Source organism: Eleutherodactylus coqui, chromosome 1, assembly GCF_035609145.1.
Source record: "Eleutherodactylus coqui strain aEleCoq1 chromosome 1, aEleCoq1.hap1, whole genome shotgun sequence".
Classification (NCBI taxonomy): Eukaryota; Metazoa; Chordata; class Amphibia; order Anura; family Eleutherodactylidae; genus Eleutherodactylus; species Eleutherodactylus coqui.
In genome coordinates, this window is record NC_089837.1 from 298582791 (window position 1) to 298606214 (window position 23424).

Below are 23424 nucleotides of genomic sequence, written 5' to 3' on the forward strand. Positions count from 1 at the left end.
AACTAGATATTACATATAGCGTAAATGAAAAAAATTGTCCTTACCCATATTGACAAAACTCATGACTGTATCGGCCTCACTGATGACTGCTCCCAGAGGAGGGCTTTGTGTACTTAGAGTAGTGAACAGTGGCCTTGATACCCCTTGCCCTCCATCATCCTCTTCCTCGCTGCACATAGCATGATACAGATCCAACATGAACAATGGTGCTGAAGATGGAAACTGGCCTCCATTTGCAGGTCTGGGTCTACCAGGCAACCCCAAGATGGATAGTATCTCTCTCTGCATCTCACGCTTCTCTCTACCACTTAATTTCCTTTGGATAAAACTTGATCTTAGATGATTTTTCACAAAACTTCCATTAGTAAAATGGCACAAAAATCCAGCAATACAAAGTATGGTCCAAATATAGTGCAGAATTCCAGACATCTTAGCAGAAAAAGGAACTGTGAGAGATATAAAATAAATATATTACCATCCCTGAATCCAGGGGGATCAGTTCAGTCTCTTATCGAAAGTCTCTTCAGCCTCCTTGTCTGGATACTTCTCATATAATATTCCCTCTATACTTCTAGGCACAGGAAATCCACAAATGCTGGATCTGAACTTTCCTCCAGTAACAGGTAAGTCTCACTTTCCCAAACAGAGAATGTATACCTAAGAAGAGAGGGAATTCCTGGCAGAGCTGGCTTTAATTTCCTTGAGTGATTAGCAGTTCTTAAGCCTCCTGCCTGTTCCTAGCAGACTAGCAGAAGCCTTCCTCCTGCAATGGGCTCTAGAGGTCTCCAGCTTTCACTCCTTGCTCTGTAACTTGGCAAATTAAAGTATAGGTGTTAACTTGCAATGTACCCAGGGAATGATTGGTTAAGCATTTGGGCAACATGTTTTTTCATTTATGATGAAATACACTTATTTCTTCGATGCACACATCTTGTAAGTAATATTCATTGCCAGAAATTATCCCTTCCTTATACATTTTAGGAAAACATTTTTCCTGAGGATGATACTCAGTTTATTTGAAATGCATGGTATTCTGTAATACATATACTGCAAAAAGTAAAACCAACTTTGTTTATAAACTAATGACATTTAAGATATATTTTCATACATTTTAAAGGGGTCTTATATTTTACATTTATATATTTACTACACAATATCACACTTTATTTGCTGTGGGTATGGACAGGGGTGGGACTCAAATTTTCATCAACAGAGTCCCTGCCTGAATGTTATAGATATATGCACATGATAGCTGCGGCGTACGTAGCCCCCAGGAACTCACTGCACTACACACAGAATCTCAGCCAGCCTATACATCCATATAATAATTTGGTTAGTTTTTCTACACTGCTTGTAAAACAAAATCAAGCACCTAGATGGAGTTGTCATTATGCTGCAAAACTCAGCATGCAGTTACATCTGTTAGCACTGATAAATGTAAGGTTATGCACATGGGCAGGGAATACATGTCACATTACACACTAAGGGCTTTTTTACACGAGCGCATAACGGCCAGCGTTTTTAACGGCCAACCAATAAACGCTTCTGTCTGAGCAGTTTTTCCCTTCAATGGGCAAAATTGGCTTCTACCACCTCATTGTTTTTTTTTTGCCTTCCTCTGGATCCACATTGGGGGGTAATAGGCTCAACTGGATGGACATATGTCCTTTTTTGGCCTTACATACTATGTTACTATCTCAGGCTGATATGCAATGATTAGAGTTTTGGCGTGATTAGATGAATGGTCTTGACACGTGAGGCCCTAAAAACTCGTTCCATCCTTAGCCTTTACAAAGGCTCTCAGAGGCTCCTTGTGTGTAGCGGACCTCTTATTCTGCTTGTACAGAGCTTGTTGACCACTAGATATGCCCTGTGATGTGAGTTTTTGACCAGTTAACAGAGTTTGAGAGGGGGCTCATTATTGGAATGCTAGTGTCACAGCTTAACGGCCACAAGAGAGTCGTGGAATAACGTCTGGGGCTGTGATATGTCAGTGTAAGCCATGTTATGAAACTTTCTTTAATTGAATGTCTTTTATCCCTTGGGGGTTCTTGTTGCTAAAGGGTCATTGGAAGTCGTATGTTGACATTCCCTTAGATGTTTTTCTGGCTGACCAATCTATTAGAGTGGCAGCTTATATATTCCAACCCCTGCTCTTACTAGTTGCTGATTATTCATGTCTCGTATTGAAGTTGGTCTAGTCCATATTTCTCTTGGTATTGCCCTCCTGATTCAGTTTAGGAGCTGGTCTGTTTACTTGTATATTGGAGTTTTTTCTATCATCTCCCCTGCTGTCTGTAGTTGTTTCACATGTTTATAGACATTCCCTATTTGCAACTAAGGTCAGTGTAGGTGACCCAGGTTCGGAACGTGGAGCCATCCTTGTCAGGGCAATTGCCCTACTTTAAGTTGGGCTATTCCTCTTCAGGCTGTTAGGGCTAGATTACCCTTTTTTCCCCCTTGGTTATGTTTGGTGGTGGTTTTGGTGTTTTATGAGAGACCTAATGGTGTTTATTTGTCCCATCAGAACATTGCCTTGTGTTCGTGCTTGGCGTGGTATGTAAATGCTCAGCAGAAACGTAACAGCAAGAAGCAGGATGGACATTGCCTACTACATCAGCTGTTCTGACCAGACTATTAGGAGGTGTTGGGACCAGTGGACGTGTGAGGGCACACACACAAGGCAGCCTGGGTACCTGACTGATCATAAGAAAAGGAGTCCAGAAAGTCCCCGAATTAATGGAAAAGGTCAATCATGTGCACCACTATTCCATTCATTTCAATAAAACTGCCAGAGATTGAAATGAATGGAGCAGCAGTGCAGTAGATAGACCCCCATCGATCAGAGAGTGGATATGGAATAACTTCTTTTGGTAGAACCACCCCTTTAAGGTGCCAGAACTAAGCTCATAGCATAACTTTAGTGTCAGAGTCAAGCTCAGTAATTTGTGTAACCACACTACCTAAACAATGCTAACACCATTCATCATTCTGCAGACCATAGTAGGGACTACCTTACTGCTCCAACACAGTCAGAGGCAGAATGTACACTAATCCTTTCCAATCCAATTTCTCTGTGACCCACACACTCCCCAGCTCTTATTTATTTTGGGTAGGAAAGCATGTTGTGGATTCCTTGGAATTACCCAAAAGAAACACATAAAAATAACCTGTCATGATGACTTTATTAGCAATTTTTTAAAATTAAACATGAGTTATGGGTGTTTCACATCGGGAAGATCATTTGCAATAATCCTGAAAATATATGGATATATCCCTGCAATGCAGTGCAATAAAGAGGTATCCTATAACTACATAGTATGCATGACAGCACTCTGATGTCAGAGGCTGTTATGCATATGTGCAGGACTGCGTTCTGATGTACAAGTGTCGGACCTTGTCCGACATTGGAGCTATGTAGGGAAATCTTAGCGTCGGAAGAGGTCTGACACTGGATTGGAAAGGACTAACGTTCGGTGACTCACAGGTGACCTCTTATTTGCTTGTAGATGTTCTCCTTACTTTTCTTCTCCATCTGGTCCAGTCTTTCATAACAACTTCTTTCAGCCACAACTCACACTCTCTGCACAATTAACCATCTTCAGCTCCTCGCTTTTCTAGCACATCCCAACACTGTAAAAAAGAAGCAGCACTCTATTGTCTTCTGTGATTTGTGGAAGGTTTGTTTACTCATGGTTTTTAAAGCAATGTTTCAGCTCCTCTTTGGAGTAACTGCCCTAATAGTAACAGTATCATATACTTGTATAGTGCCCAACTGAGTAAAAATTACCAGTGCGCCTCTTGAATAAAAATTTGCATTACAATGTCCCCATATGCTACAATTTGCTCCTTGAATAAAAAAAACTTTAAAATGAATTCCCCAGTATGGAACACTCAACTGACCTTTCCTTGCATTCGCTCAGTCACGTTGGCCTCTACCAGCTTTGTTTTTGCATAATGATGGTAGGAGTTCAGCACGGTGATTGGCCTCTGATTGGCTGCAGCGGTCACCTGACTTCCGTTGTAAACAGACTGAGAGAGATGCAGGTGCCATTATACTGTTTACCAAGGGGAGAAGAGAAGTGAGCTTTTTTTTTTTTTTCTTATGGAACAACCGCTTAAAGAAGTTAATAGTCTTGTCACAAATATCAGTAGCTTCAACTACGTTTGTTTCTAATATTAATTACTGACAAATTAATTTTAGTTTATAAAACAGAATACTAACAGCTGTAATAAATGCAGGCTTTGGTTTACAAATGCCTTAACAAATACACATTAGTATTAAAGGCATCTTGAAATGAGATAAAGTATCATATGTAATTGTAAAGACATCGTAAAAGTTAAATATATATATAAATATTTTAAAATAAATACTCTTCTTATCTTTGAGTTATCCTTGGCTTTTCACAAGAGAAATATACCATATATTAAATACAAGTGAAACACGACAGTGCCACCATATGGCTCTGACATGAATGGCTTGCTAACAGTAAAAAGTTACCAAACAAGTTAAAAGTGCATTTAGGCAGTGTACTTAAAATGGGATTAGGGACTTGTTTTTTATATAGCACCAACCTATTCCGCAGTGCTTTCTGGTAAGTTATTTTTACTGACCTCAGAAGGATGAGGCAACCTTGAGCCGGCTACCTGACCCAAGCAGGAAATTAACTCACAACCTTCAGGTCATGAGCAAGAGCATAGGACTGCATTTCCACTGCCTTAGCACTCTGTGCCACACGAGGATTAAACATTTTACACAAGGATTCTGTTTTGTATTGGCCTAATTTAGGTTTAACTTTGAAAACCATTTTATCATTTATATATGTAATCTTTTAAGGATGCGTGCATGATACTAAAATGAAGTTGAGCTGTAATCCCACTCCAACCCATCAACAACAGTGGTGTTGTTTCTGGAAAAAGCAGCCATGTCATTTTAATCTCATAGAGCCTCTTTAATAAACATCTCTGTATAGTCTATGGGGCGCAATTACAGCCGGACCCCTATGCCAGGGGGGCCCACAGGCCCCCCTTGCCACACTACGGCTGTCTGACCTCACAGTTAATGCTCCTAGGGCCTACACACAGCACAATCAACTTCTCTTGCATGGGGATTGATAGTCAGAGCTTCCTCCCCAGCCTCGACTCAGTCTCCTCCCTTCTGTTGTTCTGAGTGGAGGAAATATAGATGGGGGAGGAGACTGAAACAGGGCAGAAGAGGAAGCTGTGACTATCAATCCCCATACAGGAGAAGCTACCTGCACAGCGTGGAGGGCCTATGAGCATTAAATTGTGAAGTCAGGCAATCCCTAGGATGGCTGGTTGTCTCTAAAACCCTTTTTTCTCGCTGTGCCCACCTGCCCTGGCTTTGTCTTGGTTAGCGCCTCGCTGCAATACCTTGTGAGCACTGTACTCTGATTGGTCTTGCAGTGTATCATTCAGCTCCAAGGAGAGAGGAAGGTACTCAGAAACTAGCAGGGGCAACATGACAGACAGGCGCTGTACAGTAAGCAGGAACTTACACTGTCTGAAAGGAGTGTCTTATGTGTCAAGGGAAGGATTGGGAGTACCACCATCAAGGATCAGCTTATGTGAGGAGGGGGGAGGGGGAGTACTATAAAAGCTTTTTCACACACAAGATTCTACAGCGGAATTTTCAGCACGGAATACACCTGTGAAACCATGGCAGACATCTGCAGCTACCCTGCCGTGATTTTTGCTGCAGATCCTCACATGGATTTAGCCCTGTCAATGGTAAAATCTGTGTGCTGAATTTCTAATGTCTTTTCGAGCAGATCCACATGTAGAAGTGACATCGCGTCAGAAATTCTCCACTCGTATTTTGCCCATTGGCAGGGCTAAATGCACCCATGGATCCGCGGCAGATCCTGTGAGTTTCTGCTGTGCTTTTACAGGGTGATTCCATGTGTGGTGAGAGTTTGGGGGTGAGAAATAACAATAAGGGGCATCTTGTGTGATGGGGGGAAGAAAAGCAGCATTCTGTGTGAAGGGGAGGACTATAAAGGGCATCCAGTGGGATGAGGGGAAAGGGAAGAGCTATAAGGGGCATCCTGTGTTATGGGGGAAGGGGAGCACTATAAAGGGCATCCAGTGTGATGAGAGGGAACGGAAAAGCCATGAAGGTTATCCTGTGTTATAGGGGGAGGTGAGGACTATCCTATGTTACAAGGAAGTTTGACAAAAGCATGAAAGAGCATTGTGTATGATGAGGAGGGCAGGTGCAGGGGGGAAACTGTGGAGCAGTCTATGAGAATATGAGAAGTGGGACTATGATGAGCATTCTGTGTAACAGGGAGGGGGCAGAACTATGAGGTGTTTCAGCAGTCTGTGTGAAAGAGAAGTAAATGATGGGGGTCAGTTTGTGTGAGAGGTGAGCAGTCTGTGAAAGAGGTTGGTTTGGGAAGTGGTCAAAGAGAGAGAGGCACGGGGAGCGGTCTGTGCGAAATTACTTATTAGGAGTAACAACTGGTTGACACTATTAAAGGGATAGCAGGATGAAGGTCTGTGAATTGTGCGAGAAAGGATAGAGCTAAAGATGTCTGTGTTGCAAATTCTGCAGAGACAAGTGACGGCTGGAGAAAGTAATCATGGCGGTCTGGACTGGATTAAGATGAAAACTGAACGTGAACATCACTAATCAGATGTCAGCTGTGTTCAATGGGGGTAGCTGCACTGTAATCACTATTACTGTGTAGGGCTGGTAGCTGAACATTACATGCTGATTTCAATATTAGAGGAATACTAGAGCAGAGCCGCTCTATCTGAGCCCAATGTGTTATAAAAGTTATCTTATGTTGTCTCCAATGTGTGCATATATATTTTTTCTTTTCATGGGGGAACAAAACATATCTCAGGCCTTTTGCTGCATTGATGGGTCACTTACAAGGCCTGCAATGCAGCTAAAAGTGATGGGTGAAACACGGCTATAAAGTAAAGTTTAAGGAGACTCCAAGCTGTACATTTGTACCCGATACCATGAGCCATTTGCTGTACCACTGATAGAAATGTGTAGATCCATATGATCATTGCACCACACAGGTATAATAAGACACGTACAAATATAATAATGGTATATTACGTGGTGCTGATTAATTGATCTATAAGCTAATATTCTCTGCTTGTCTAAACATAACACAAACACGAGTTACATTATTTACTAGGACAAACATGAGAAACAAACTGATCCTTCCTTTTATCATGTCTTACGTTATGAAAACATTTGCTTCACAGTATATCAATCAAAGCCAAACTTGTGGAGCATGAAACATTAAAATTTCTCTTTCATCACAAAGTAAGAGCGCTGATGCCTATGTCATAGCAACATTCTCAAAGACAGTGTATTTACCCATCCATCGGCACATTCATGCTTACTTGAACATTGCTTTTATATATGCATATTTCAGAATGGCTGTAAAATGAATAGATTTTTCCCATTTTCATGTGATCATCTCTGCATAAGTGGTCACTTCCGGCTTGGGGTCTGTCTCCTGTAGGTGCTTCCACTGACCTGGTGCATACTCTCTTCTCATGACTTCACAGGATGTAGGGTCTGAAGCATTAGCCGAAATATTCAGTTCTTTGCCCTGGCGGCATTATCCTTTTATGCTCCGTCTCTTGAGCCCTGACTTCTCTCACCAGCTCCAGCATTCAGCCTATTCTGTGACCTGGTTTTATACTGCGACTGTATCATCTCCACAGCCATCATCATGTCAACTCACCTCTGATAGTAGTGTTGCAGTATGTGGTAGGATATGAGGTGGACACCGGAGTTACAAAAACACACATTTTTAATATATTGAATAAACTGCCAAGAGAAATTGATTTAGCAGTTTAAATGCAATAAAGTAGATACATAAATTTTAGATCCATTACACAAACCAGACCATTGCTTACTAGGAATGACAAAAATTATTATAAGCATTAAGTAGTATAAGGCTGCCTGTCCACGGGCGTTGCAATATCCCGTGGCAGATATCCGCCACGGGAGCCGCCGCCGAGGAGTGGGAGCCAGCTGACGGATCTCCGCGGTGAGCCTATCTAACAGATAGGCTCACCGCGGATAATCACGGCAATTCGCAGAGTGCTGCAATTTGCCATCCGCGAGCGGAGAATCGCTATGATTCCCCCTCGTGGACAGGAGGGCTGCGTTTTCCATAGCAACGGCTGGATTATCACTGCGGGGAATGCAATGCAAAAACGCCCGTGGACAGGCAACCTAACAGTTATTAATGACAGTATCAGTAATACACACTAGAAAGAAAATAAATGGTACGTCACAGTAACCAGTAATTGGGGCTTGCTGCAGACAGTCCAAATTTGGCTTGAGCCAACAATTTACCTGTGTCCAACAGAATAGTACAATGTGCCTAGCAGACCTGCGTAGTCCCTAACAGCCTCTAGGCATGTGCACATCTTTTATTGAACACCGACCTCCCTTACGAGGGGTGTTCATTAAAGATTTCCTGACCCACTTCCTGTGGACTGAGAGCAACGACACTTGGCCCAGTTTTTAGTCTTTCTCTACACAGATGCCACCTAGGGACACACACTTCTCCCATCTCTTTATGAAACTGTAAACACCTCGCTTGTAGAAGTTGACAGGTTTCTCCAAAAGCCGCGTTGTGACTTGGAAAATCAGAGTCTCATCATCTGGAAAATGCTTTCCCTTCAAAAATGACTTCATTGTTGGAAAGAAGTGGAAGTCCAATGGTGCGAGGTCGGGTGAATAAGGGGGATGCGGTAGAATTTTATACCTGCAGCAGCGTGCTTCCCTTTGGGCAACATGTGAGTTGTGAACTGTGGCATTGTCTTACAGAAGGCGGACAACTTTGGTGAGCATGCCACATCTCTTGGTTTTGATGGCCTCCCAAATTTCCACAGCAGTAAAGCATAGTATGCCCCAGTAATCGTGGTAAATTAGCATGTTGCAGAATTAAATGCCACATGTCAATATCCACATGGGTTTTGCGCAGATTTTTTCCACAGCGTGTAGCTGAGATTTTCTAAATCTTATCCACTTTGCTGCTACAACTACTGTGTAGTAATAGTGACCCCATATATTGATGGCCCCAGTAGTAGTAGCACCCCGTATATTGGCGTGAGTATTAATAGCATCCCCTATTTAGCCCCAGTAGTAATAGTGTCCCCTACATTGGCCCCAGTAGTAATAGTGACCCCAATTGCGGCCCCAATAGTAGTAGGCTCCCTTATTGTGGCCCCAGTAGTGATAGCGCCCGCCATTGCAGCCCCAGTAGTAATAGGGTCCCATATTGCCACCCCTGTAGTGATAGGATTCCCCATTGCAGCTATGCTCTTCAGATTCAGGGAGAAGTTTAGCAGTACAGCTTACATATGAGGCGATTGGGAAAGCTGTGGGCCCCCTTGGAGTCTCAGGCCTGGAGTGGTCACCCCAATCGCCCCTATTGTAATCCACCATTGGCCCCTGCTCTACTCACCCCTGTAGCGATGTCGGGAAAGCCTGTACTGAGGAAATAAGCGTGCAGGAGCTGTGATCGGCATAGCAACGCAAATCACATGACCGGAGCTGGCTTATATGATCTGGGTTGCTATGCCGACCACAGGTCCTGCATGTTCATTTCTTCATTACCAGCTGTCCAGACTCTGGTACAGCAATGAGTAGAGCAGGGACCTAGAACCTCCGTCGGAGCCCCTGACAATCACTCGCAAAGCCCCAAAGGCTCTGCGGAGCACATTTTGGGACACTGTGATCTAAGCAATCATTAATTTGCGTGTCCCACCGAGGACATAGAAAAAAAAAAGAGTAAAACAAAATTGTGAAAAAAGTATCCAAGTAAAATAAGAATAAAAAAAAAATCTTTTCCTTACTCATTCAGTTCTGTTAAAAAAAAAATTGATATTTTATATTGTCGCATTCATAAGGACAAAACTGCGGAATGCTGGTGCGGCGCTGTGCGCGCGCACCTGTGAGTGCAGCTGCTGTGTACGAGCTCCCTTTTGTTGTGTTCTGTTGGGAGTTGGCTGTCTCCCTCTCTCCGCCCCTGTATAATATGGGGAAGACAGTGCCTTGATTGGATATCTCCTTCCTCTTTTCTTCTCTTCAATCCTCTCAATATCCACCCAAGATAGAGAGCCGCATGTACAATATGAAAACAAAAACCCCCAATAGATCGGGGGTGAAATGAAATTAGAATCTGTGATTGTATGCGCTCGTTGAGAGGACAGGATAAGAAAGTGAGTACCCACATTTCTTATTCTATCCTCTCCATGAGCGCATACAATCACAGATTCCAATTTCTCCGCCCCTGGGCGGTGGCTTTTGTTTAAAGGTCGGGCAGAGACTTGCAATCACTGCCATTTATTGGTTTCCCTCAGTGTGCTAGCTAGTCTGCCTCTGTTGGTCTCCTGCTCCTGTCAGCTTGTCTGCTATACTTCCTATTATTCGCCAGGTTTTTCCATCTGCCTCAGTTCAGCTTTATATTGTTCATGTTGGCTATTTTCATCTGCTTATTCTGTTGGTATGCTACGCTTTCCATCCAGGTACACCAGCATCCCTTTTTCGGTTCCTAGTGAGAGTAGGGACCGACGCCCAGTTGCCCACCTGGGGTTAGCCAGGAGTGGAGGCAAGTAGGCAGGGAGAGGGGTTTTGGGTGAGATCTAGGGCACCCAGGCTGGCGTATATAGGGTAGTATACTGTAACACCTGCGTGGTGCAGATTTGGATGGACTGTGTCATACGGACCTTTTGTGTGGCTGTACAGCCTGACAGCCTGAGGAGAGGCATACAGCCTGACAGCCTGAGGAGAGGCATACAACCTGAGCACCCTGCATGGTGCAGAAATTGCATGTTTTATGTGGACTTTGTATCGCTTTTGTTGGAGTGTGCCGTGCCAAATAAAACTGAAGTGAGTTTTACCCACAACTTGGAGTGCAGTGCTTCGCTGCTGCCCCTCCCCTGGAGGACAAACTACCACAGTATATATATATATATATATATATATATATATATATATATATATATATATATATATAATCATCATCATAATTGATACCAATAAGAAGAAAATTACAGTTAACGGTGTAGCAAGTAAATCCTAAAAGAAAAGGAAGAAACACAAAAACTCACGGTGTCCTTACTAAGCCACGTTCTTAAGGAGGTAAACATGACTAATATTCTGTTCCCACAGAAGGTAATCCCATGTTAGAGGGGTCCACTAACAATTTATTCTTCTCTCCCTATTAAAATAAACATGCATATACAGCACTCTTCTATCCAGTGTAAATTTAGAAAAGTGTATATACATACGTTGTTGATTTTCTATGGATTTTGGTGCAGTTCTGCAGCAGATTTGACCCCTTCAGTTGAATGGATGAATTCTGCTCCAGATCCACAACAAAATCTACAGCAAATCAGTGATGTGTAAATGCACCCTAAAAGACTGACAGGGACGATAGTATATGAGATGGAGACTATATTTGTCCTTACATATTCACTCTCATGGTCCCATGTAGGTTGCTTAGTGGTTTTCATCTCCATGCAGGATGGAATCAGTGCTATACTCTGCGCAGAGGTCTGACACATAAAATACCATCATTATTCTAAACAAAAGAGAATACTTACAAACTGTCTATTCAAAGTAAATGTACTAAGTGTAACAGAAGGAAAAGGATAGACCCTATAGCAGATTATAACAGAGTTTGTTTTAACACTTATTTGTTATGGAATACACTTTCCGCAAACAGAGAAAAACTTTCATTAATGGCAATACAAGGGCTGATAACTAGACTGTGTAGAGGACAAATGTAATAGTCCTGATGATCCAGCAAACATCTAACAAAATTCTTTTCACATGTTAAAAAATCTACTTGCAATCATATGATATTGTACTACTGAGTGATTGTCCTTGTCATTTCCAGTATATAATCATCATTAGAAAGGGATGGGATCATGCAATAGACTTTTGTTCCCTCACTCAAAAATTGTCTCCACTGATTAGGCATTATGGCAATCAGCAAGATGCATGGGAGGCATTTCCACTTTTTTTTATTAATGAAAAACATCATACTACCACGCACATATAGCAAAACGTCTTTGATATTGTCCCGACAGAAAAAGAACATTAAACATTTACTGCAGAACAAAATGAATTTCATATAAGCATGATTTCAACTCACATGTGATGTAGTCATGCAGTAAAATCAATTTAAAAACAACTGAAGGGTATTTGTAACGAATTGTAAGACTTAAAGTTACAATTTATATGGTGCCTTATTCAGTTTAATGTAAGTGACTTTGACAATAACTGAAGAAGACAATTTTCAACAAATCTGAGAAAATGCTTTCATTATTTAAAAACAAAAATGCAATTTTCTGGGTAGTCCAAATAAAGTTGAGCACTGTCTAGGACCTTTGAGATCTTAAATTTACTTCTATTGTGATATGTTGTGGCATATTTAGCCATTTCCAAAAGTCTGAGCAGAAATTTGATTGCTTGTTCGGCACCTGCACAAGACAAAACTATTGTTCACTTTTTCCAATCTGAGAGAATATATAATAGGGTTTCCTAATGAATTTAATGTAATCATCATAGCACTGATGTTCCGAAACACAAACATACTTGACTTCAACTCTTCTGGGCAAACTGTGTAGATTGCATCCCACATAACGCCAGCAAAGAAAGGGGCATAAGACACCACAGCAAGGATCCAGATATAAATACATGTTTTGGCAACTTGCATTTCAGCAGCTTTATAGGTCCCATCATGCTGTCCGTGTGATTGCATACAAAGCTTCTGCTTTCTTAGTATTAAAATAATTCCAATATAGGATATAAGAGGGGAAAAAAATGCAACAATGCAATTAGGTATAGTGACGAAAGCCAAATAGTCAATGCAGAAGGGTCCATAGAGAGTAGAAACATTTCCATCCTTTTGCAGACAGTCCCATCCTAATAAAGGCAGGCAGCCAAGAATAATTGCTACTGTCCAAATAATGAACACTGTTGACAAAATCTGGTTTCTGTAAACATTGTATTTAAATTTGGTGCTTCCAGATACGGTCAAATAGCGCTCAATGCCAATACTTACTAAGTTGTATACTGTAGATAAAATGGAAATGGTGTAAGAGACATAGGCAATGAGGATCTTCGAAGTACCCCTTATAGTACTATCAGGCTCTGTTAAAAATTGTAGTGCGATCCAGAAGCCAGATAAACTTACCAGCAAATCTGAGACAGCGAGGTTGCAAAAAAGTATAAAAATACTTTTCGTATGGTCTTTTGAAAATGTTATAGTAATAATCACAGCACAGTTAAACATGGCAGACAATATATTTGTGAGCATTTGAGAAATTCCTAATGCTAGAACCACATTTGGACTCCATATATCTGCGTTAGTCTGGTTTCCAGCAGTGCAGTTTAGAATGTCATTCATGGTCTTTCTGCAATGTGCATACTGCTGCAATATGCTTTAGTCCATTGAAATCATGGCCATTCTCTATGTAAAATGAGTCAACTCAATGCGATTCCCTCATCTTAAACATCCTACTTTGCACAAATTAAAGATTAACCTGTTGTATTTTAAAAGCTATCTACTAAATGGCTCTGCAATTCAGAGTTGCTAAGCTGAGTGCAGACACTATCTTCTAGTAATTTTCCACATTTGACTTTATCTAGGTTATGAGTCTGCCTGGTACATAATAGCAGGAAATTACTGTTTGCTAAGTATCAGACTTGATAATAATAATAACAGGACTAATTAAAAGTACACATTCAAAAAGGAAATCTACAACAAACTAGATGCATCAGTGTATCCATCTCTCCTCTTTCAGCCATCTTAGGGCTCTTGCAGACGTCTGGGTCAGATCCCGCTGCGAGAATTCTTGCCGTGACCACCGCGGCTCACCTCCTCCTGGCGTCTTCTCCGCTCTGCTATGCGCCGGTTGCCGCCCAGCCGGCACATGCGTAGAGCAGAGCCGGCTCATCAGCTGTGACGCTTCTGTGCAGGCCTCTGCAAGGCTTGTACAGAAATAGAACATGCCGCAATTTGTTTACCACGCAAGTTTTCATGCGGTCAAATCGCGGTTGTCTGCATAAGATTGTATTGTCTAATGCAATCCTATGGCAGCGGGCACGGGCGGAAAATTTTGCGGAAAGTCCCGCTGTGGAATTTTCAGCGTGTGCAGGAGGCCTAAGTAATATTCAGTTTGCCTGCTCCCATCTCCACTACCAATTAGAGTAACATACAAATCAAACACTGGGACCCCTGGCGACCAGACATTTATCACCTATCTTGTGGATAGATGAAAAAATATAGATACCCCTTTAAATGTGGTGTGTTTTTCTTTCAGTCTTCTTGGGGTTGTAATGTCACAACCCCAGGAAGACTCAAGTGGAGGTGTGGAGGGCAGAGTTAAGACCTCCTCTACATACATTGTGCAGTAGTACTAAACATAGTGAGTGAGCGTGAATGGGCTTGTCCCTAGAACGACTGGAGTCCCAGCAGTCTGGCCTAAATTAGCCTGCTCTTGCTTGCGCAAGTGGGGATTACAGATTAAATCAGGCACAGCTAATTGTAATGCTGGACCTGCTGCAAACTTCAGCCCCTAGCCTCCAATTAATAGACAGGTACACAGAATTTGTCAGAGCATTTTCCCTATGCGTTGTGAGACACACAAATCTCGCAGAAATATAAACTCAATTCTTTTGAATGGACTCATATACATGAGCGTTGCGGTGCAGGAAAAAAATTGTGGCATGCTCTATCTTTGCAAGTTCTTCGGAACACATCGCCCAATGTTTTCAGTGTAACAGAAAAACACATTACTTGGCATACAATGTGCATGCAACTGCGATGTGAGGTTTCCCATTGAAAATAATGGGAAACACTTGCCAATCCTCCAATGCGGCTATAAGCCATGCTGGAGGATCGCTACCTCACAGGAATGATGGGAGATGTTTTTGACAGTAAACACCTTGAATGCATGGATACATTGCACATGTGCTGGGGCGATATTGGGCCTACTTTCACGGCCCGATATCGCTCTCAGCCGTGTGTAGGAAGCCTTAGCCTTAGGCCTCCCGCTCCCTCTCCGCCCTCGCCACTGTTTGGAATGGGAGGCGGAGCTAAGTTTCCCCCCGTCCCACCCCCTCCCATTGCAAAAAGTGGCAAGGGCCGGAGAGAGGGTGGGAGCTCAGTGCACTGCTCCCGGCCCAGCCCGCCTCCTCCCCCTGAAGAGAGACAGCGTACATTGGCCGGGCGTAAAAACCTGGCCGTTATACGCACGTCGGAATAAGCCCATAGTCAGGAGCCTACAAGGAATTTATAGAGCCCATAGCAAGACTCAGAATTGGAATCCCTGCCCCTCTTAAAAAAAGAAAAAAAATGTTTCAGTATATATAGATTTCATAAGACAACTTTTATGTTTAATCACTTTTTATTAAAGTTTGTGTATATATCAAAATAATCTCTCAGGACGGTATTAGTGCAGTATATCTCCACCGGAAGTATAAAGAAATAGATTAGTTTGGACAGCACCTCAAAATATGTTAATTGGCATATATAAAGAAATCATAAAAGCAGACTTACCCGGTGTCCAGTGAGCTAATTAGCAATGTTTTTTTATTATTATTTCCATTAAAAAATTGTGTGCAATGCGTTTCCACGCATAAATGCGTCTTTCTCAAGCATAAATACATTAATACATGACATACATTTATATTAAATCATAATCACTCATGTGTCAGAAGAGACGCAGGTCGCCGACTCCCACTGTGACGCCATCTTCCGGGTTCGATTGTCAGACGCTGGTGACGTTGAGCGTTTCATTAGGCGCATGTTGCATTGAGTATATTAGATTATTAGGTGGAACGCAGTGTGTGTTCCATTTCTTGCGTGGTGATGTCACTCCGAGGTGTCGACCGTTTCATTATGTGCATGTTGCATTAGGTATATTAGATTATTATTACCTAATAATCTAATATAGATAATGCAACATGCGCATTTGGAAGATGGCGTTACAGTGGGAGCCCGGCGACCTGCGTCTCTTTTGACACATGAGTGATTATGATTTAATATAAATGTATGTCATGTATTAATTCAACGGAAGTATGGGTTGGCCGGGCTGACCTATAGGTAACAGCTAGGTCACGCCTAAAGCTGACAAAAGCTCCCGAGTGGAGACATAGTACACTAAAGGGCCATTTACACTGGACGAATGTCAGGCAAATGATGCCTGACACTCGTCCCTGTGTGTACTCGCTACCCATGCTGCGGCACAGGAGCAAGTATCGCTGGCTCACTCAGCAGGGAGGCGAGGCGGCTGGAGGAGATTTCTCTCCTCACTCTCCCCTGCCCCTTTCCATTCACTTTAACAGCGGCCGTTCAGTACTGAACATCTGCTGTTTACACTGAACAATCATCGTTCAGGATTTTTAAGATGGAGGACCACCTGCAAAACCTACACCAGACTATCAGCATGGCAGCAATCCCAGAACCGCTGAAACAGTACCTCCCCTTTTAGAAGGAGCCCCAGGACTCAAAGTCGATTTGGATTCAATCTGTGAAAATTTTTCACAAGTTGATCTGCATGGACATCGGCAGGACCCATGTCCTCTCCTCAGGACCATAACCACACCAATGTACTAAATACTGTAGGGATCTCCTAACTTGAGGAGAGTCCACTATGCGACTTATCTCAAATTGAATAGCTCCATCCACCAGAACCGGGGCTGGTGCAGATGAACTATTTCCTGAATCAAGAAACTTCTTTAAGAGAGATTTGAGAAAAACATTAGTTATTTTCATAGAATTAGGAATCTCCAAACGAAACAATACAGGATTAATTTTTTCAGTGATTCTGAAAGGGCCAATAAATCAAGGGCCTAACTTGAAGGACTGTTGTTTGAGTTTTATGTTCTTAGTTTACAACCACCTCAAGTCTCCCACCAAGAAATGAGTCCCCTCAGAACGCCTATTATCTGCTACCCGCTTGAAATTTAAACTGTCCTCTGAAGCTTCTTCTGAATAACTTCCCACACTGCCTTGATATTAGAGGAGAACTCATTCTCACCTGGTACTTCCAACACCTTCTTGGAAAAGGGACCAAAACATGGATGAAACCAATAATTACAAAAGAAAGGCAACGTCCCTGTAGATTCCAAAGATCTTATGTTGAGAGCAAACTCAGCTAAAGGCAAAAACACCGACCAATCCTTCTGATTCTCTGAGACAACACCACAAGTATTGTTTCAGACTCTGGTTACATCTCTCAGTTTGTCCATTAGTCTCTGGGTGAGGTTCCCATTCTATGTTGTATGCATTACCTGGTTTGTTGGTGTGAACAGTGACGTGTTTTGTATGTCTATGCAAGTGGCCAGACATGTGCTCTATGTGCAGTCCTGTTCTTTGTCTAGTGTGTGCGAAGAGTGTCGTGTCCTGTGTTTTGTGCATATCTCCAGGTTTCTAATCAGAGATAGCCAGGTACCAGATGAAGACAGTGGGGCTGTCCTTATCAGGACGATTACCCTGCTTTTAGGCATTGTTCTCCACTTTCACTGATTAGCAAGGGACAGGGGTCCTTCCATCTTTACCTGGAGAGGTGTAATTTGTCAGTGCAATGCTGTGTGAGTGTTTGCAGTTTTAAATGGACGCAATCTTGCATCCGTACAGAGCCGTGGCACTTTAGTGCGCCGGATGGATGTAGCACCTATATTGAAAAGAGAAGCCTTATGGGCCCATTAAGGATCATGGGCCCGGGTGTAACCGCATCCTCTGTATCACCTATAGTTACGCCTGATGCCCTTGAGATTGGTACAAAGTGATACTCTGGCCCTTGAATTAGATAAGGTTGTGTAGCCCTGGTCTACTGTCTAGGTTTGCCCATGGCCTTGATAGCTTGCCTGATGCACCACTAGGATTAAGAAACCCCCACTAAGTTGTGTCTTGAAGCACTATCCTAAATGAGCTTACCATAACCTGTTCTACTTTACACATCAACTCACTATCATGGATACGCAGTGCACTCTACTGTGTCAATCAGCAAAAGAAAAACACTAGCTTTCCAGAGCTTACTCTCATCCAAAGTGTTGTTGTTAAAGGGAATCTAATTTTGGAGCAGTGAGGAATTCTAATAATAACATTTTCCTTGTTGATTCTATAAATGATGACTAAACACTAACAAACACTTTTAAAATTTGATGCCATTTAGAAAATCAGGTGATATTCAAGAATAAATCACATTGGACACAGGAGCTAGCATGATTGAATGACATCAGTGTGACTAATGCTAACTTGTTTCTTAATATTTGCTTCTCAAAGATATCAGTTACTGATGGAGACATACATGTTCAGTCATGAGTTTCGCCCACATGCAATTTTTCTGCATGGAGGATGGTAACCAGTAGTGATGAGCAATTTGTGGAATATTTAGTTTGTGTCAGTATCAGGCCGATTTTTTGAAAATCATTGTGAATTGAGACGGCTGATTCCAACTCCCATTAAAATCAATGGGAATAAAAATTTGCGCTACAGAAGGTCGCCAATGCAGCCAATGTCCCTCAAATTGCATAGGGATACAACCACAGATCTGGGGGACACTGTGCTTCAAGTTAGTTAAAATGGTGTACATTAGTGTGGGGGGCAGTTGCACAACAGGAGTGTCACTGAAAACAAAAGAAGGCACACGTAGAATCTCATAGATGAAAAATTGCACCAAGGAAGGTAGCAGTTTTGCTGCTTGTTGTCTTATGCTTTAGAAGATTTTCATTTCGGTTGAAGGAGGAGGAGGAAACATGGCAGAAGCAGGAGAAGGGGAGCAGCACCACCACCAACAGCAACAGCATCTTGAGGGCACAGTGTGGTCGTTGATATAAATTTATGTTCAGTCATATGTGAGTAAAAATCGCCAATGTGCTAATTATTCAGTGGAATCTCTAAGGGAGGTGCAGAAGTCAGGTGAAGTCCATGCCTGGTTCATCTTTATAAGCATTAGATGATTATCACACCTCCAGCTGTGCTGAACACCCTTTCTGATAGTAGACTGGCAGCGGGGCAGGCAAGCACCTCTAAAGCATGTTGTGCAAGCTCTGTCAGCTTAGACACCTAGAAATTTTAAGGGGCCAACACCATATGTGAGTACATCCACATGGAAGCTGACATACTCCTGGACCATCATGGATAAGTGCTGCATAAGACTGTCAGGCTCTGAAAGGCTGAAAAACTATGCCACACCTCTGTTACACTTCCCCCGCCACCAGAGATAGTGGTGCTGCTGCGGCAGCTTCTGGCTCATCCGCCATGAACTGCTGAGCTGCGATCCATTGCAGATGTATCCCCTCAGCCATGGGAAAATACTGTACTCAAGCTGCTTAATAGTCTAAGTCGGTCCTGACAGTGCTGCATCTTGTGATCCCTCTCCACTGCTGGAATAAGATTTGTCACTTTTGTGTTGTAGCAGGAATCAAGAAGGATGGCCACCCAGTAATGATCTGATGTTTTGCTGTGAGCTATGCGGCAGTCCTTCTGCAAGCACTGCAGCAGAAAAGCACTCATATGCCTCAAAGTACCAAAGGGTGATGGCCTACATTCCTCGGGGGCAGACCTAAGAATGTCCTTTGGCTGGTTCCACTATCCATGTATAATAGCTAAAGTTAACGATGGATGGAAGGAATGATGTGTGTGTCCCCCCCCCCCCTCTTGCCTCTGGAGCTGTATTTTCCCCTCTTCTTCCTCCTCTATACTTCTACCATGGATGGAGAAACATGTCAGAAAAGATGACGCCCTTTCATGCCCAAAGCCACCCTCCCTGCTTTCTTAAGTAATATTAGACTATAATAGTAACAATACTCCATGATTGCTCTCTGCTGTTGGGTTAGCCTCTACAACAAATGCAACATGAAATTCTACCTTGAAGGTATGTTAGAGATGAGATGGTTGGGTGGTAGCCCGAACTGTCGCTGCGCCTCTCCCAGATGAGAGGTGGCTGGGTGTTAACGCCGAAGGTGTGAGCAGTTTTGTGGCCTTTTCCAGCACTAGAGATAAATCTGTATAATTGTTTAGGAAGCCCTGCACTATTAGGCTTATTACATGCATCAGGCAAGGAACATGTGTGAATTTGCCGAGGTGAAGGCCTGCCATCAGGTTGACCCAATTGGCCATGCAGATCAATCAACAGCTCTTCAGCTGTGTGGATGCACTGCCCTAGATATATGAGTTTTAGGACAGCATTTTGGTGTTTACCATGTGCACCGCTGTATGAAGATCAGATTTGGTCATGTATGGATATGTCTGTCAATGTGGATGGCGTATGAAGAAGCAGAAGCGACAGATAATGGTGAATGTACCCCAACTCTTGGGGGTACCATGAAACGTGATCCACCACTTTCGGTTTCACAACAGTGTCTGTGTCCACTAGCCTGAAGGGCATTGTAAGAAGCTGTGCAATGCTTGCGTTCAAGCTCTATGCTCGTGGATGGTTGGGTTGTTTCCTTTTTTATGGTCCCATAGCTGTGGCTGGCTGCTGAACTGGGACATGCTGGAATATGGGGTAGATGTTAATGTTCGTAAAAATGGTGGTGATGGTGGCAGCTCAACCTCTTCTCTTCATTTCTCACTCTTGGCTCTGAAGCCTGCAGCCCAATATTCAATTGTGGAGGGGAGGCCTGAAGTAGGTGTGTTACTGCCCCTATACAAAACTGCCTCTCTGTGCTCAGAGGCTACTAGATGAACAGAGAGGAAGACAGAGGAAGAGGCAGCAGAAAAGGGAGCAGGATATGTCTAGGTCATGTGATGCGGACGTCCAATGAAACTGCTGCTCATTTGCAAGATGAAGGACATATTTAGTGATATCAGCAAGGCGTCCTAGCTGCTGATTGGCTGCATGCTGACCACTGCAGCAGGCATCATGGAAAATTTGATTTTCCCTCAATTTTCACCAAAAATCGGTCCAGACTAACAATTCGATTTTGCGAAAATCAGGATGATTTTATAGCTCGGGTGATCAAGATGAGCAACACTAGTTACAGTGGTGGTGAACTTATGGCACGCGTGCCAGAGGTGGCACGCAGAGCCCTCCCTGCTGGCACGCGTTGCTGTCGGCTGCTCACCACGTTAGTGAATACTGGCAGGGGCCGCGGCTCCCTTGCTGGCATTCACTAAGCAGCGCTGCTATGTGCGTTGATCCCTGCCGCATATTAACTTTTTCTTCCCCACTTCTGCCCTAATCAGCAATTCCAGCAACCTGATTGGTTCTTTGGTGAATCAGTCAACCCAAACAACCAATCAGGTTGCTGGAATTGCTGATTAGGCCAGGAGTGGGGAAGAAAAAGTTAATATGCATCCCGGCTACACTGTGACGTTAGTGTGCAGCCAGGATCCTCCTACCCCCTCCTCCGACGTCTCCTACTTGGTTCCGCGAGAGCAGGGGGAGGAGGCGTCCGGCAGCACACTGACATCAGTGTGCACCTGCTATCAGTGCTGCTGGGGGGTGCGCCAGGCAGAGCAGAAGCGGATAAGTATGTGGGTCTCGGAGGGTAATGTGAGCCACTGTGGGGTGTCATGTGCTACTGGGGGCCGCTGTGGGGTGTCACTGTGCTATTGGGGGGCCGCTGCGGTTGGTCACTGTGTTACTGGGGGCTGCTGCGGGGGGTCACTGTGATACTGGGGGCTGCTTTGGGGGGGAGGATTCACTGTGATACTGGGGGCTGCTGTGGGGGGGTCACTGTGATACTGGGGGCCGCAGTGGGGGGTCACTATTACCGCTAGTGGGGTCACTATTATACTGAGGCTGCTGGAGGTGGTCACTATTATCGCTGTGGCTGCTGGGGGTGGTCCCTATTATTGCTGGGGCCTCTTGGGGGGGCACTTATCGCTTGGGCCACTGGGTCACTATTATTGCTGGGACTGCTGGAGGTGGTCACTATAATCGCTGGGTGCGCTTGGGGTGGTCACTAATATCGCTGGGGCCGCTGGGGGTGGTTACTATTATTGCTGGGGCCGCGATGGGGGGATCACTATTACCGCCGGGGTATGTTTACATGTGGCGAAAATGGGCAGGGATGTTTCAAAATAGACAGGGTGCAGATTTTGACAGCTTTTTGGATGCAGAGATGCTCCACAGAAATTTCCACTGAGGACATTCTGGGGTATTTCTGCGTCCAAAAAGCAGTCAAAATCTTCACCCCGTCTATTTTGAAGCGGCCCTGTCCTTTTTAGAACGACGAAGGTAAAATCCTACATCGTGATAAGCCCCGCCCCCTGACGTGTTGGCACTTTGCAGTAAATAAGTGGGTTTTGGGTTGCAGTTTGGGCACTCGGTCTCTAAAAGGTTCGCCATCACTAACTAGTTAGCAGAACAGAACCAGCGCTGGTTTCACTAAAACATGGCATGAAAACAGCATAATAAGGAATACATACTTTTTCTCAGTGCATGTATGAAAAGTCTGATATAACAGCACAGGAATCAAAGCTCTCCACTGCTAGCACTGCTGTACCAGTCTCCAATTGAATGCATGGCATGACATTAATTTTGCTTACTTTTAGAGGGACACTGTTTCATACATATATTCACTTATTAATTATTTATATTTTTATGTATTTCGAATAAGGGCTCCGTTTTAGGATTTACGTACTATAATAGCACTACATGGAGGACCATATTGGTTTTTCATCTGCTCACATAGTGGTAATTTTTTTTTTAACTTTGTTTTCTTTATTAAAGGAAAATTTGCACAGTACATAATAAACATTTTTTCGTCAAATGCAAGTTCAATATTACATATGTATCATGCTGTGCTTAAACTTGCTTGGTAATAATAATAACATTTTTTTATTTTTCCCCTATATGATTTATCCATGTATATGACAATAAACTTTTAACAGTTAAACATGAACTGTCTATGCCGATTATTTAAATTATTGTGTTGTGGGGCTCCGTGTACAGTGGTAATTTTTGCTAGAATTTTTTTCTGCATGCACTTCACTGCACAGTATAAGCCAATTGAGGTTAATAATACAGTATATAATGCCATTTAACTGGTTTGTTAAGTTTGCCAACTCAAACTCTTCCTTATTTGTAAGTTGACAAATTTAACAGGATAATAAATGCTAAAAATAACCTTGCATCTGACAAGAGATCATATGAGCTTGTGGGATGTAAGACTACTATTATCCTTTTTGTCAAGTTAGCAATTCTAAACTAAAAGACTGAACTATGACGGATGCACACCAGTCTCTTCCTTTCCTGTGTTATTCTTAAAGAGTAAGTAAACTTTCTTTCATAAATCAATAGTACAAGCAAATATAAAAAAACTTTGCAACTTATCTTATTAGAGAAAAATGTTCTTCTCTGCACTTATCAGACACTTCTTCCCCTACATATTATCAGTATGTGCATGAGAGTTCAGTACAGGATGGGGGGGGGGGGGGGGGAGAA

At 43.0% G+C, this 23424-nt stretch overlaps 1 protein-coding gene across 1 annotated transcript in view; it reads right to left on the reverse strand.

Moving 5' to 3' along the window:
• LOC136573161 (bone morphogenetic protein 8A-like) overlaps positions 1 to 734 on the reverse strand; it is a 57905-nt gene extending 57171 nt beyond the window's left edge. Inside the window, exon 1 of the mRNA XM_066574398.1 lies at positions 45 to 734. Coding sequence (XP_066430495.1) covers positions 45 to 429 — 385 coding nt within the window. The 5' untranslated portion in view covers positions 430 to 734. The remainder of the gene's footprint in view (positions 1 to 44) is intronic.
• Between the last annotated feature and the right edge of the window lie 22690 nt (positions 735 to 23424).